The sequence below is a fragment of the Argentina silus genome, assembly GCF_951799395.1.
Source record: "Argentina silus genome assembly, chromosome: 11".
In the NCBI taxonomy this organism is placed as follows: Eukaryota; Metazoa; Chordata; class Actinopteri; order Argentiniformes; family Argentinidae; genus Argentina; species Argentina silus.
In genome coordinates this window covers 10,533,752-10,548,420 of record NC_139665.1, presented here as the reverse complement: position 1 = coordinate 10,548,420, position 14,669 = coordinate 10,533,752, and the positions used below count along the sequence as shown (strand labels likewise).

The 14,669-nt window shown below is 43.6% G+C and overlaps 2 protein-coding genes across 3 annotated transcripts in view; one reads left to right on the top strand and one right to left on the bottom strand.

Annotated features, from left to right (window-relative positions):
- Window positions 1-370: 370 nt before the first annotated feature.
- On the bottom strand, window positions 371-4,350 carry LOC310812514 (T-cell-specific surface glycoprotein CD28). Of its 2 annotated transcripts, none has more exons than XM_083681117.1 (4): window positions 3,958-4,350; window positions 2,636-2,968; window positions 2,405-2,523; window positions 371-1,813 (listed from the first exon to the last, which is right to left on the bottom strand). In XM_083681117.1, the coding sequence occupies exons 1-4, from the start codon at window positions 4,028-4,030 to the stop codon at window positions 1,694-1,696; spliced, it is 645 nt and encodes a 214-aa protein (XP_083537243.1). In that variant the 5' UTR covers window positions 4,031-4,350; the 3' UTR covers window positions 371-1,693. The 2 variants fall into 2 exon arrangements, with proteins under 2 accessions (XP_083537243.1, XP_083537242.1); XM_083681116.1 differs by having other exon boundaries at window positions 2,405-2,536; window positions 2,637-2,968.
- Window positions 4,351-6,819: 2,469 nt separating this feature from the next.
- raph1b (Ras association (RalGDS/AF-6) and pleckstrin homology domains 1b) overlaps window positions 6,820-14,669 on the top strand; it is a 37,031-nt gene continuing 29,181 nt past the window's right edge. Inside the window, exon 1 of the mRNA XM_083680482.1 lies at window positions 6,820-7,006. The gene's annotated coding sequence lies outside the window, so the exon portion shown is untranslated. The remainder of the gene's footprint in view (window positions 7,007-14,669) is intronic.

The following is a 14,669-nucleotide window of genomic DNA, read 5'->3' as shown; positions in this document are numbered from 1 at the left end:
AACACCATCTGTGGCAGAACATTTAAGTTCAGCTGTTGACAATGTTTGTTATTTACTTCCTGGAAAAGTGTCATGATGTTGTTTTCATGTCAAAATATACTAAAAGATGATATGAGTATATTGCCCCTTGAAGATTGATGTTATTTGATACCCTAATTGGCCTATAATCATGATTGTAAGCTATTCTGAAAATACAACTTTTGGAAATCAAAAGCTACCACAAGTTTCCTGATTTCAGCTACTCGTGGAACTGTCTGGAATGTCCTTACAATGTTTGCCACACATCTGATGTTGCCTATTAGATTTATGACGGTAAACAGAGTAATGACTAATATTGTATTTAAACAAGTATCTATTGCATACAAATGTTGACATGGACTTGTTGACGTAAGTTGACGAGTAAGCATTATCAAATGAAACTCAAGTGTGGTCTACTCTGGCTGAATAACTGCATAGAAACTGCAAGGTGTGCAAGATTAAGGTCGCTCCTGTGTGCAAAGTGCACAATAGCAACGAAAAAACATCTAAGGGGAAGGTAAGGTCGACAGGAAATTATGCATGTGTTTTTTTTTTTTTTTTTCCTTTGTTTCCCCAATTGCTCTAATGCTAAAAACAGATGTATCTGCTCAACTATCAAAGCTACCTCAACACAAAACTCACAACTGATCACTTATAAACATGTATAAAGTCCTCCATTGTGCACTCACTTTCATTGAGGACATCTGTCAAATTGGAAACATTGATACAAAATGAATGACGCTGTAGTACTACAATACATGATAATACGATTAGTGATTTGGTGTTGTTTCATCTTTTAAAGATATCAATTAATGTGTTACACTACATTATATATTTACATGATCTAAAAGTCTAGAATTGTATTAATCATAATACAATTCTAGACCATGTAACTAGCCACTGTAGAATTTGAACCAAAGGGAAAAGTCTCAATTTAGAGAAGTTGGATTAAATCATACTTAGATATATTGTGGGTCATGACAAAGCAGTTATGAGTATTTAGTGTGAATGTGGTTTAGTTATTTGTGTGTTGTATTCAATCAATTGAACATGTTAAATGTTTAAGTTTTGTGTTAAGAGTTTTGAAAGTTGAGTAAGTCATAACATCCTTCTATTGGTCAGATGTTAGTTAACTTCAGAGGGGGTAATAGGAACAGAAGCAGTCCAGAGAGGTCTGATCTGATGTAGTGAAAGACTTTACCATTAGATCTATTCGATTTATTTGTTGTAAATGAGGTGTGTGTGTGTGTGTGTGTGTGTGTGTGTGTGTGGTTAAGACCCTTTACGTTCGGAAACCACTGGTTCCTGTGAAGCCTTGTTCACCGCAGTGCTAGGGTCTTCCTCGATTACGACACATTTAGGTTTCACAGAGGGTATCCCCGTGTAAGCGGTCTAACCTATTTCTCAGCATCTACTGCTGCGTTCCACTCCATAGTCCTGCACAGCAACCAATCCTCATCGGCTTGGAATGCTTTAGTTAGATATCAATCTATCAATAGCCATCTCAAATCACTCAAAATATAGTCTTATATTTACACACAATTAATCACATACACCATGCTACATGAAGTGAAATGGCTTTTGCATACTGCCATTTCTCAGGTCAGAGGCTCAGCTCTCCATGGATTTTGCATGAAGATTTGGAGGGCTTTCCCGGAGTCACAAATGATTCCATTCAGAAACGTCCCATCCGGATAGGATGCTGGACCCCCTGCTTCTTCCTATGTCCCCTGGGCGCTCTAGGTTTGGTGTTCATGTAGTCACTATGAGAGGAGTCCTGTCTCTTCAGTCTGAGCTGAGGATCAAACAAAGGCAGATGTGAGGTCAATCTCAGGAGCAATATCCTCTGCTAAATTGACAGCAGTTAACAAGGGCTAGGGGGAAGTCATACTGTATGGAGGATGTCTGCTGGGAATTGGCTTTCACCTCTCCTATGTGATATGAGAACAGACGGATGGAGTACAGTAGATGACGGGAGGAAGCCACTTTAGACTATTGAGACACAGCTGTCAAAGGTGTGTAGAGTGATCAGCTTCCTGTTCAATGTTTCCTGTTCTGTTTCAGAGAGTATTTTCACAATTGGTTTGCATTTTTGCTAACTTTTTGTGAGAGTGGTTTGCCTTCAGTTTGGCTCCTCTGAAGCAAACCAGGCTGAGACCATCTCGGGAGGTGTTATACAGTGACATTCTCACTCACATTTTTTAAGATATCTGAATCAATTTATCCTTAGTGAGAAGATGGTGAAAAAGTAGTGTAAACGTGTGAATGAATTATGTAAACAGGTTGGCTGCTATCCTCACTGAGGCTTTAGAGAAGGCTGATGATTTTCCGTCACAGGTGGCAGTATGTCAAAGATGTAACCGTGTCTGAGTGAAGGTAGACTTACCCAGGTGACCAAGGCGATGACCGTGACAGCAAGGCCATAAATAGCAATGACTGTGAAGCCCAGCGCCCATACCCAAACAGGGGCACCATGGCCCACACTCTTCACCGGGCACCGGTGCCCTGTGGACAAAACGATCAGAAAGAGAGATATGAACTGTGTTCTCTTTGAGAAACCATATACTGCAATTCAAGTAAGTCTACGTGCGTGCATGGGAGTGTGGAGAGAACATACCTTCAACCAGGACTAAGGTCTGAGGCTCATCTTTTACTTTCTCATACGGAGGGGGAAATACAGTCCATGCCTCACAGCTGTAGAGACCACTGTGTTCAGTGGTCACTGATGACAGGACAAAACTGACCGTGCGGTCCTGTTCGCTGACCCGCAGTTCCAGCCCCCGACCAACGGGAATCACTGTCTCTATAGGGCTTTTGGTGCTATGGTAAGTGTGGTTGGCCACTTTTTCCAGGCCCATTGAAAGGTAAAAGTTCATTTCCTCGCCCTTTAGTGTAGGACAAGCCACTGCCACAGTGCTGTTAACGGACGCATGGACAATCAGGAGTTTGTCTGGAGAGAGAGGGTCAAATGCAAGAGTGGTAGCAAAGTAAATTCTACACTGTGCCAGGGTGAAGTGTGTGGTAACGTAAGTCTTCTTTTGTAGATTGCTATGTATTGCCCGTATTTGTGTATGGATCTGAAAGAATGTTGCTTTGAGCAGATGTGGTTGGTTACACAAACTGGCAACTACAGATGGAAATTTGCCTTCTGGCTAAATCCAGTGAATTTACAGAAATGTTGATATCAATGTGCATTATCTCTGTCAAATGACGCTACATTAATCTCAAGGTTATTTACTGGATTCAGGGTGTTAGTCTCTTTGATGTCTTGCACGCCCAACATCCGCACACAGGATATGGTTTCTGTGAATCCTACAGTACGCTTATCTTTTTACTTCTTTTTCTATTCCCCCTGACATTTGGATTATTCATTTGCATCATTTCGCAGTAACTGAACCCACACATTGAAACTATTCCACAACAACAGGTTAGACACGTTAGACATCTCTCAGAAACCAGAGAGTTATCTCTCAGAAAGGTAAGAAAATGTCACGTTAATTAACTGAGTCGAATAGAAAATGTGAATCACGTTCACAATGTGAATGAATCATGTCTTTGTGACTAATGTCACCAAGTCTCTTTTGTAAAAGTCTGGATGAACAAAAGTTAAATACATTACCCCCCACCCCCATCATCATACAGCATTGGTCTAGAAGATGTTAAGCAAATCTGTAATAGCTGTTAAAAGACAGATTTGTGTTGTGTGTTTAACAGTACCTTCCAACCTCTTCAACTATGACCCCACACATAATAAAACCAAGCAGGTAAAACCCTTCTCAGATTAAATACATTGATTGCATAATTATCACTATGACTTGACCTTTCCCATGTATTATATTGTTATTAGAGTATGTTGGTTGTGCATGGATCAGAAATTATGTGATGGATGAATGGATGATGAGAACATTGATGAACATTAATGAAACGTCCAGAGCTTACCATTGCAGCTGGGGGCAGCGACTCGGAGGCAGAGGGAGAAGAGGAGGATCGTGGGTTTCCAGTAAACTTTCATCTTGAACTCGCCCCTGGTTTCAGTTAGCAGTGTACACCATTCAGGAAAAAAATACGTAATTCATAAATGCAACATTATCTGTCTTTCTAGAGAGAAAACACACTAAGGAACAACTTTGTGCAGCACTAAGATTGCAATGATCTTAAAACAACCCTGGCACTCATCGACGATAAGTTACTCCCACTGCACAGAGAAAGCTAGTGACTACACTCAGCATCACTTCTTGCGGGAAAACATCAGTCTACTGTCTCTGCTAAAAGTTTCCGCTCTCTCCTAGGGCTCCAATTTTCTACTGCTAAACAGTGGTGCGCAGCACTAAAACCGGCCGTTTTGGTAATTTGGTGATACCTCAAACTGCGTCTGACACAAATATAGGCGGGGCAGTAAATGGGAGTGTCGGTGGACTTGTCAGTGGGAGTTGGCAAACTATTCCACATTCAATAATTACCAATAGGCGAAAATAGACACTTATTTGATCATAACAGACACACACCCTGTCGGGGATAATCCCACCATACCATACACCCTCTATACATATCGATAAGAATATATTCTCGCATGAATTAATTTATTTTATTGGTTGATTGAAGGTTACTTCATACACTAACCCTTTGCCCTGTCACTCACAAAGTGCCCTTTCTTTTTTTCATTCATGGCTGTGGGTTGCAATACGGAGATGGCATAACAAGGCGCAAGAGCTACAGTGAGAGTTTGAGGTGAAGAGTAGTGCAAAGGAGTGCAGGAAAACCTCTGTGGTTTATTGTGCGTGTGCGCGGGTTTGTGTGCCTACTGTAAGCATTCGAGTTTTGTATGAATGGGATAGGCTCAGGAACATCGAAAGGGGGAGTAAGCTAGAGTATGGAGAGGATGGGTCTCCCCTGACTCAGCAATTCTGACTCTCCTTATCTAAAATTCTGTGAAAACCTTTAATATCTGTCACCCAATTCAAGTAGCTCTTTGAGTCATCAACGCAGTAACCCGTGATCTGTGGTTGCGAGACGGTTGGGTAAACTGACATGAAACTCTTATCACTATACCATAAAATATGCAGAATTGTATAACCTTAACCTCTTTGTGGGAACTGTGCAGGTGACAATTTCCTGTTTTGCAACATTCTTTTGTCACCGTAGTGTGGAATGACTTTTATTATCTAGAAATATTTCACATGCAAAAATACAGACATTTTCATGAGAGAGAGAGAGAGAAAGAGAAAGAGAAAGAGAGAGAGAGAGAGAGAGAGAGAGAGAGAGAGAGAGAGAGAGAGAGAGATGTTTGGTGTTATTTCTGAGCCATTTCCAACCCCAGAAAGCCTAAAAAAATAATTGATCAGACATTTCATTGATTTCTGTGTCTGACAGCCAGTCCCAATGAAGGAGGTGGAACATTCTCAGACTGAATAACTATTCTTAGATAAATCATGTCATGTACTTTGATGTTCTAAAAAATGTGTCCTTCTGAGTAGAAGCAGTAGAGTAGTCTTCTGCAGCACTCTCCAGCATCTTGTCATCAACCACATCCCCAATTTCGGTCTAGAAAATGAGCCTATTTATTTCATGCTCCCAAGCTAACTATATTAAACAGACTTAATTTTCCTGTATTCGATAAGGAAAACCCAACATGCAAGAAATAATTAAATGACTGTACTGTAGTTTGACAATACAAGCACACTTCTAGTTTGCTTTAATACAATAGAAAAACAATAAGCATTAACATTTTCTTCAGGGAGCTAAATATTAGTAGTTGAGTTTAAAAGAATAGGCTGCAGTATGGCTTGATACAAGAAATCCAAGAAGAAATCCGAAAAGCATGCAGTGTTCATATCTGTCCGCTAGATGACCCCCTGCTGACACCATATAGGCTTGATGGTCCCCCATCAATATATACATTCGACTGTGTATAACCCATTCGAACAAACTTTTGACAAAGGATCCATTACATTATTCAAAGCCTATAATGGCCTATGAAATAATAATAATAATAATAATTTAAAAAAAAAATGAAATTGATTAATGGCATTTTCTACAATCTTTTAAGGTTCAGTGTTAGCTCGGTGGCTGGTACACTAGCCCACATATTCACGTAGGACTGAGGTTGGCATCTTTATCCTATTATGATGATTAGAGATGAAGACAAACTGCGAATGATGGCAGTTTCCTATTTTCTGCTGTGTAGGCTAACAATTCATGGAATTAGAGCAGATGAAAAAGGATTTGTAAAAAAAATAGCTCTTAATTATAAACTGGAAAGGGGATGAAAAAAACGAATGCACATGGTCTTGCATAACGGATACTGCATAATAATAATAATAATAATAATAATAATAATAATAATAATAATAATAATAATAATAATAATAATATCCGGCCACACATTACAATACTGTGCTCGTATTACTGGATATACATTATTGTACTCATTGCACTGTTATACACAGTACTGGAGTTGGGATTAGGGTAAGGGTTACGGTTGCTGTGTAGTGCAATAAGTTATAACAAAAGGCGACTTGTTACACTATAATAATTGCACAATACGAACACAATATAAAGTGTTAGGGCCTATAGCCTACCCCCCATACTCCCCTCAGCAGTATGTTATGCTAGTGGCCATCATCCGTCTGGTTGGAAATGTGCTTGCTCACTTTCTGGATAGCGTTGTGATTAGTCGAGGCTGGAGCCAGGGGCTGGACAGGAAACGGAGAGGCGCATAGTACCGTGCGTCGTCGCGCAACAATCTAGGGAAAGAATGGGAAAGAGAGTGGGAATATCAATGTGCAAACTGAGTGTGGAGGTGTAGCGGCTATTATAAATCATGCGGACAGCCGGCACTAAACATTTTTTTTACTAAGCCTACTTCATTCAAGTTTATCATTTGGATTATTAGATTTGCATAGGCTATTTGTCCTCTTTGAAACAGTGATTACTGAGTTTCCATCCATTGGGGAACAGAGGAGGAGCCGTGCTGAATCCCAATTTGACTGTAAGTGGATTGTCAAACGCGATTTTACTCTTCTCCACTTGTTTAGGCTGATATAGCATATCATTACAAGGACAGAAATCTAGCTACTTCACAAAAAATAGCAATGAATTATGGATGAATAACACATCTAGGTGTAGTGTCCCCGTGGAAAGAAAGGGAAAGACAAGGAATCGATCCTGGGTGAATGGCTTGTTGAACAGAATATTTGAATCGAACCGTAATGTTTAAACACCAGTGTTAGTAAACAAACGCTATTCTAAACGTTATGTCCTCAAGCGGTAGAAATAACAGTTTTTGGTAGGCTGCTGAACGTGTGAGAGAGGCTTTGCTGTGCTCCTATGCGGCCATTGAACACTCCTTTTCTTGGGATAAAGGGTGTGTGGCGACGGGGAAAGCGGACGACAGACTATTCCGATAATACGGAGACTGAATACTGGAGTGTTCATTAGATAGGCCTAGAGATTAATTAGGATATTTTACAGGCTCTCATCTTTCTAAAGATCCGTTATCTGACTGGGACTATATTTGTAGATAACATATGTGCCCCTACAATTTGGCCCTAGCTGTGTTATTATTCCTGCGATTCCAACTCTTTCTTATCATTGTTTCTCATAAAAGTGACCTGTCGGAGAATATTAATTAGACCTATGTAGCCTATTTTTTCAACGATGGGCTATAGCTTAACCTGTCTCACGCATTGAAGAGCGATCAGAATGCCCTGTCCCCACCCTGTTCGCGGGAGTAACCACAGCTGGTAATGGCCGATGTTTTGTGACCAAAAATGTATTCCTGTGACTGTGAAGCGATGAGCGATGGAAGCGATGAGCGTTTTCCCTGACTACACACATGTAGGTCTACGGGATAAGTCCCATGCAAATGCAGGGTGATTCGCTACTTTGTTACTACCTAGTGACTAGCTGCTACTTTGTATCCACCATGTTTCACCTCATTCTCATTGTTGCATGACGTCGGCGCAGATTGGATACTGGAGCTAATTTGACCACTGGGCATCTCACTTTAGGAAGATACGCCTGCCGATCGGGGCAACAAAGAATCCAAGCAAAATTCTGTTCCAAGAGGCAACGTCTGTTCATTTCGAGTATTATCTTCTTTACAGCTAAGAGGTTTATGTCTAGAACGGGCTCAGTGGTAGAGTTGTGGTATAATGCATAATCCATTTCCACTGCCTTTTCAAGGCAGAGTAAACAGGCTCATGACTCTGAGCTAGGCCCTAAGTCCACAGTGAATACCCAGCACTGTGAAGTTCTGACTGGGTTTGACCCCAGTTTCAGAAGCACACATTAATGCTGTAAAGTTAATGACCCTTCATGGACTGTAGAGTTCAGAGGTCATCTGCAGGGGCAGAGTGCAATGCCACTGCCAGGGTGCCATATGGCCCCAGGTACCTACTAAGCAAACATGTGCATCATTTGCACTGGGCGAAGAAAATTAAGGTTTCTCTTCCTGTTCTTCTGCTAGAGAATAGTGCACTCAGATGCTGATGGCACAAGATTGGTACCGTAGTGAAAGGGGGGCTGACACTTTGTGAAGCTGATAAGAGTGTAAATAAACTGTATACTTGGCTGGACCTTTAGCTATTTTGTCCACTATGCAGTGGCTTTACGGTAGATGGTCTGTCTTTGAGGTAGGTATACCATTTACCTCCATTAGGCCCCAGAAACACTGAAATTTCCCCAGTCTCAGTGTTGGGACAGAGTAATAACAATTCTGGCAGTGTAGTGAAATTCTATAACCCTACAAAGGAAATTCACTAAGACAATAACAACTACTGGTAGTGGTAGTTTCTTAGTTTTCCGGCAGATGCTTTTTATATTGATAGTGGGGCAAAGAGGGTGGCCACATCCCTCTCTATAACAGTGTTCTATAGGCCTGATGCAGCTTGGCTTTGTCAGTAGCCAAAGCCAAGCCTGAAACACAGAGCCAAGGGGTTGCCTTCCACCGACAGGGGGGGGGGGACATCTCTGTCAGAAGATGGTGTGTCATTTAATTTAATTCCCTGTTTTTAAGGGCAGATGTAAGGGATTTTAGTGTTCCTCATTTTTCATTTGACTAGAAAGAGAGGGAGCACAACTAATTAGCTTGTCTGAGTTTACTTGTCCCTCTTCCCTTTCATGTACAGTAAGTGTAGCTGATCAAATGAAAAAAGCAGGAGTCAAGAGCCTGCCTAATGATCCACTGAGATGGAGGGGTGGGAGAATGGGGGGGGGGGGTGGAGGAGTGATCCACTGGATGGAGGAGTGAAGGCTATTCCTGATGGGGGGGGGGGGGGGGGGGTTACTGCACGTGTTGCAGGTTTCTTGTACTGCCACCTATGTCCCTGGGCACAAGGCTGAGCCACACAAAGACCACATAGACGGTGTAGGTTTACAAAACCTCTATTACAGCGGGGGGAGGGGGGGGCACTTCAAACACACCTACCATGACGGCGAGGGGGGAGGGAAACCTGAGATGAGCCCTAGTGATAGGAGTTGCCTCTGCCTTTGGGGCAGATGAGGGGGGGGGAAGAGTACAGAGTACTATAGGCGCCATGGTGCCAAACCTGGTACCACTTTGTTATGCCACATCACAGGACAAATGTGTGTGTGTGTGTGTGTTTGACTGTGTGTTATTATTTTTATTGAATGTTTTACTTTTAGTATGTGTTATCTGTTGTGCCTGGGCACTTTATCTGTCTCACCGTGGGAGAGTGAGAAACGTCCTCTCGATTCCTTTGTATGTCTTGACATGTGAAGAATTGACAATAAAGCCACTTTGACCATACCCAGGTGTTGGTTTCCCTCAACATGGTCTGTCTTTGGCCCATGTCTCCTCCTGCCTTGAGGTCCTTGTTCCTGTAGCATTTTCCTGACCTTTGATGACAGCTGCTACTGCCATTTTGGAACAAAGACAGCCAGCCACCCCGCCTGCCTTTTCTATAGACCAAGATGGAGGGGGAGACTTTCCCTTGTTAGCACACTCATATCACAGAACCCCACACCTTGTATATGACCTTCTAGAATGAACCAGGAAATCAATTCATCTAGAAATTGAATGTTAATGACCGCATCAAGGCCGTGCCACTAGATTCCCTGGCAATAGCAAATTCATTTGGCTCCTTATCTAAATGTTTTTCCCATGTCATACTTCTGAGTGTATGATGTGTGGGCCAGGGGAAAAGAGGTGATGTTTTCAGACTTTTCTTAGACTGGTGTTCAGAAAGGCTCTCTGTCTCTCTGCAGACTGATTGGATCAGGCAGAAGGAGGGCACCCCTGCCGGGCTGAGGGGAATACATCTGGGTCTTCATTTAGCAGGTTCTCTCAAGCGATGCAACACAGATCGGCAAAGAGAGATGAATAGTGATACAGAGGCAAGGCTTTATCCCACAATGAAAGCAAACTCTCTCTCTCTCTCGCTCACTTATTCACCCCCCCCCCCCCACCACCTCTCTCTCTGTATTCTGTTTGTTTAAGCAGCTTAGGTAGATATTAATCAATAGCATGAGGACAATGGCAGGTGGCTGGTTTGACTGTGTCCTCAAAGACCTCCCTCTGTTAGTTTAGTACAGATGGTCTCTGCTCTGCTTGGCTCCTGTGGGCCAATCAGTGTTGACATTGGTGTCATGTGACGGGAAGTGGTGCCCCTGATTGAGTTGGAGGTCTGTGGCAAGTGTGCGGCACATGCTGCTCAGGTCCTTTCTTTCTCATTGGACGCTACTTCAAGCTAGCAGTTGCTACTAGCCTTGTACACCCTGTTTTATGATTAGCTCTTCATTTTCTCACAGATATCAAAGTCCCAAGGTGTTGTGAAGAGCTGGAGAGAGCATTAGTTTGCCTCCCATCTTTCTTTGTAACTTCTGTTTTCTCAACAGTGATAAGAAATACAAAATAACTCCACCTGAAATAATGTTGTGTGTTTGCGGGTTACATACTTATTATAATTACGTATTTCTCAGGTGAAAATGAACCAACAGCATTGTCTTGTCTCAAATTCCAAATGTGCCTTCCCTCCACAATACCTTTCTCATCACTCCCATGCAAAAACTAGAAGGACAGCGGTTTTACGTGGGCCTAGCCCCCTATACCCCCCCACCCAACCATCCCACCAGCCCCCCCACCTAGATAATCACCTTGAAATAGATCAGTCTAAGGTTCAAGGGGAGAATCCCATCCCAGTGGGAATTTACACTGGAATTCCAGCAGCAGTATCGGATGTCTGGGAGGTGAGAGGGTAAAGAGTGGAGAGGGGTGATTTATGATGAAATTTTACCGGTAACTATATAGATAATTTATTGGTGCATTTATTGATAGAAAAATTGATTATGCTTTGCGCATACTTAATTAATTACTGCATTCATTTATCATTATCATCTGACTGAGCTGTTCTGTTGGAAACAAGTTGGAGTGGTCCAGCTTGGTCTGGGTTCTCCTTCTCTCTCTCCTCTTAGTGGGATCTGACCCTACATGACCTCCCTGATGTCACCCTGACAACAGCCCCTCTCCCAGCAGCCAGCTGGGATAGACATCATCCCCATCCTGTGTGCTCTTCCCTCCCAGAGTTCAGCTGGTTCTCATGGAACACTGACAGCAGTGTGTGTGTGTGAGTGTGAGAGAATTTGTGAGATTTGTTGGGATAAGTTAGACTGATGTAATTGGTGAGACAACAATGTACTTGCCTTCTCACTGTCCTCATAGTGAGCATGATAGAACTTCAGCAACAGTTCTTCAACCTGGCCTGTCGACAGAGCATCAAATTCAGCTTAGTAATGATGAGCATGCAATTACAGTAGGCCTACTCTTACCAATGTCTCATGTACCATTGGGAGCTGTGTGTGTGTGTGTGTGAGAGAGAGTGATATTATGGTAAAAGAGTGCAATGTTGTACAGTGTGTGAGGGACTGTATTTGAGTCTTGGTGGAGATGCAGTATAAAGGGCAAAGTCGTTCCTCTGTGGGAAAAGTCTCCTCAAGCGTCACATGATTCTGCTCTGCCACAGAGTACCTTCGCTTATGATCTACCGCTAGGCTGAGAATAGAATAGAACAGATAGCCCTCTTTGTCCATGAATGATTAACATTTTCAGATATAACCCATTAAAACATTGAAAATGCTTAGGCTACATTACTTACAGCTTGTCCTTTGTGTGTGGCACAAAGACACACAGCTAGGAAGAAGTCTAGAAAGCAGCATCTCTCTGTCACCATGCCCTTCTCACACCCAGCCAAGAGCCGAGGGTCTCCGCCTCACACGAATTACTTCCCTAGCGCGGTTGTTGGCTAACCTCTCCTCATCATGCTAGCTGCCAGCACAAGGGCAAGAGGACCGATGGGGGTGGGGAACTGAGCCAGTCTGAGCAAGACTTGGTTGCCATCAATTTAACTGATGTCATCTTGAAATGTGTGCTTGGAAACTTTGAGGTCACTTTCTTATTTTTTCCTCAAGTCTTTTGCCAATTTTCTCAATGTCTGGCTGGCTGTGTATAGTACTGGTGCTTTGCGTGTACCGTGAGGCCCGTGTTATGAATATACCAAGAATATACCCTAGAGTACCGAACAGACAGACACACAGACCACCCCCCCCACACACCCGAATGCACACACACACACACAGTTAGCATATGTTCGGTGTGTATGTGTGTGTGTGTGGCTCACTCCTTTACAATCTCATTGACTAATACTCTGGCCCTGTGAGCCCCAACTCTCTGAGTCACCTGCTGGGCTTGCTAATCTCCTGGCTCTGCTGATCTCTGCTGTGTTGTGAGGTGGTGATCCTGATTACTCACTCACGTGCCAGGCAGGAGAGCATAAGGCCAGGCTCCAGATCAGCTGCAGCACTGAGCTTGGCTGCCAGAGTGGTTCTGGACCATCAGCGGGCCACTGTGACAGGTCTAGGGTCAGCCAACCACTGCTGGAACAGGTTCATAAAAAGATTCAGAGTCCCCCACTTAAAGACCGTTCACACACATTCAAGTGATACTATAAGACGGCTTGTAAAAAAATGAGGACCTATGAGAGGGATGTTTGATCCCACTGCTCTCACTGTGTGAGAAGAACTGTGTGAGTATTTTACCCCCATAAAACCCAGCAGCAGCTATCTAGTGGAATGGGGGGCGGGGGTGGGGGGGGGGGGGGAGGCTTCATCAGATCCCCTGGTCATCGTGGGAAAATTCCAGACAATCTGCATCCCCTAATTCCCAGCATGTGTGCTTTGCCAGAGCGCTTCGGGACTGGACCATGGAGAATCCCGCTGAGGAGTCGGGGGATCAGCTCCCTCTTAATAAGATCCAGACCTCCAGTTGCCCCTAGCCCCCCAACCCCCCCCCCCCCCCCCCAGTTAGGATGTGGGCAGGGGACACTGATGCTAGGTCTGAATTGTAAAAGCAGAGGGGTAATTGAGCTCAGTGGGAACAGTGTGTTGTGTCCTCCTCTGGTTTGGAGGATGCCGGGTTAGAAGCAGGGTTAGGGTTTGATCAATACCAATGTGGCTCCCCACTGAGGGGCTGGCTTGGAGTTCTCCATTGATAGGCAGTTGCGCTAGTCCACCTTTACAACAAGGATCAGGGTCAGTGCCAAGGCCTTATCTTGTTTTAACAATAGATTAAGAAGCCGTTTTGTGCTTTTGATCAATACCATCCAGGCGCTGTTCCAGTTGACAGTGTTAAGGTTCTGCTATTGTGAATCATAGTCATTGTCAGACTATTGATCGTTCCACCTCCCCGCCGCCTGTCGTCATCAGAAATGTGCCACGCGGTGCAGAGATTATAATCTCACCCTGAAACACAGGGTTAGGGTTAGAAATAAAATGGAATGTCTACATTTCCTATCTATCTGCTATATGTCTACACTTCCTATCTATCTGCTATATGTCTAGAATGGAACGGCACCTTTGACGGAACTCGCCATGCTCTTCTGTTGTTCTTCACTCTCTCTCCTGCTACCTTTCATGTTTGTACAGGAAATGTCCACTTAGGATCAGGCGCCGCTGGTCAGACCAGGATGTCCTTCTTGTTGCCTGTGGTGCAGGGCATGAGGCCTCTGGACCAATGTTAGGCTTCCATTTAAAAATAAACATCCATCATGTAAATGCAATGTGATTTGTGGTGGTGTTATGTGGATGTGTGACACACACACACACACACACACACATGCGTGCACGGTAATGACATTGCCTCCTGTGGCCTGAGCGGTGTGTTAATGTCCAGAGGTCTACTGTACTGTACTGTGTGTGTGTGTGTGTGTGTGTGTGTGTCTCTGTTTCTCCTGGTCCTCCAGTCTTTCCTTTCCGCTCTGTAACAATCCCTGTCTTTATTTTCCTCTTTTCCTTCATCTCCTCTGCTGCTTCTGCCGCGTCTCTGGTCAGTGCCCTCTTTCAACACTTCCTGCTCAGACAGGAAGTCGGCAGCCTGTGGGATTGTGGTTAATGCAGGAAGTGTGGGTGGACAAGGACACACCTGTATCCCATAGAGATTTGAATATACAGGAGGTCGTATTTCCCCTGGATTTAGAGTGAGGTGGGGCCCAGTGCATGGTCATGCCAACGCTAACATTTTCTATTGTAATCAGTTAATGCCAAAACATTTTAGGCTGGATGGAGCGGGTGTAATGGAAGTGGGAACGCTGGCAGAAGTGGAAGGATAGGTGTATTGACAGCATCTCACCCTGTCCTTT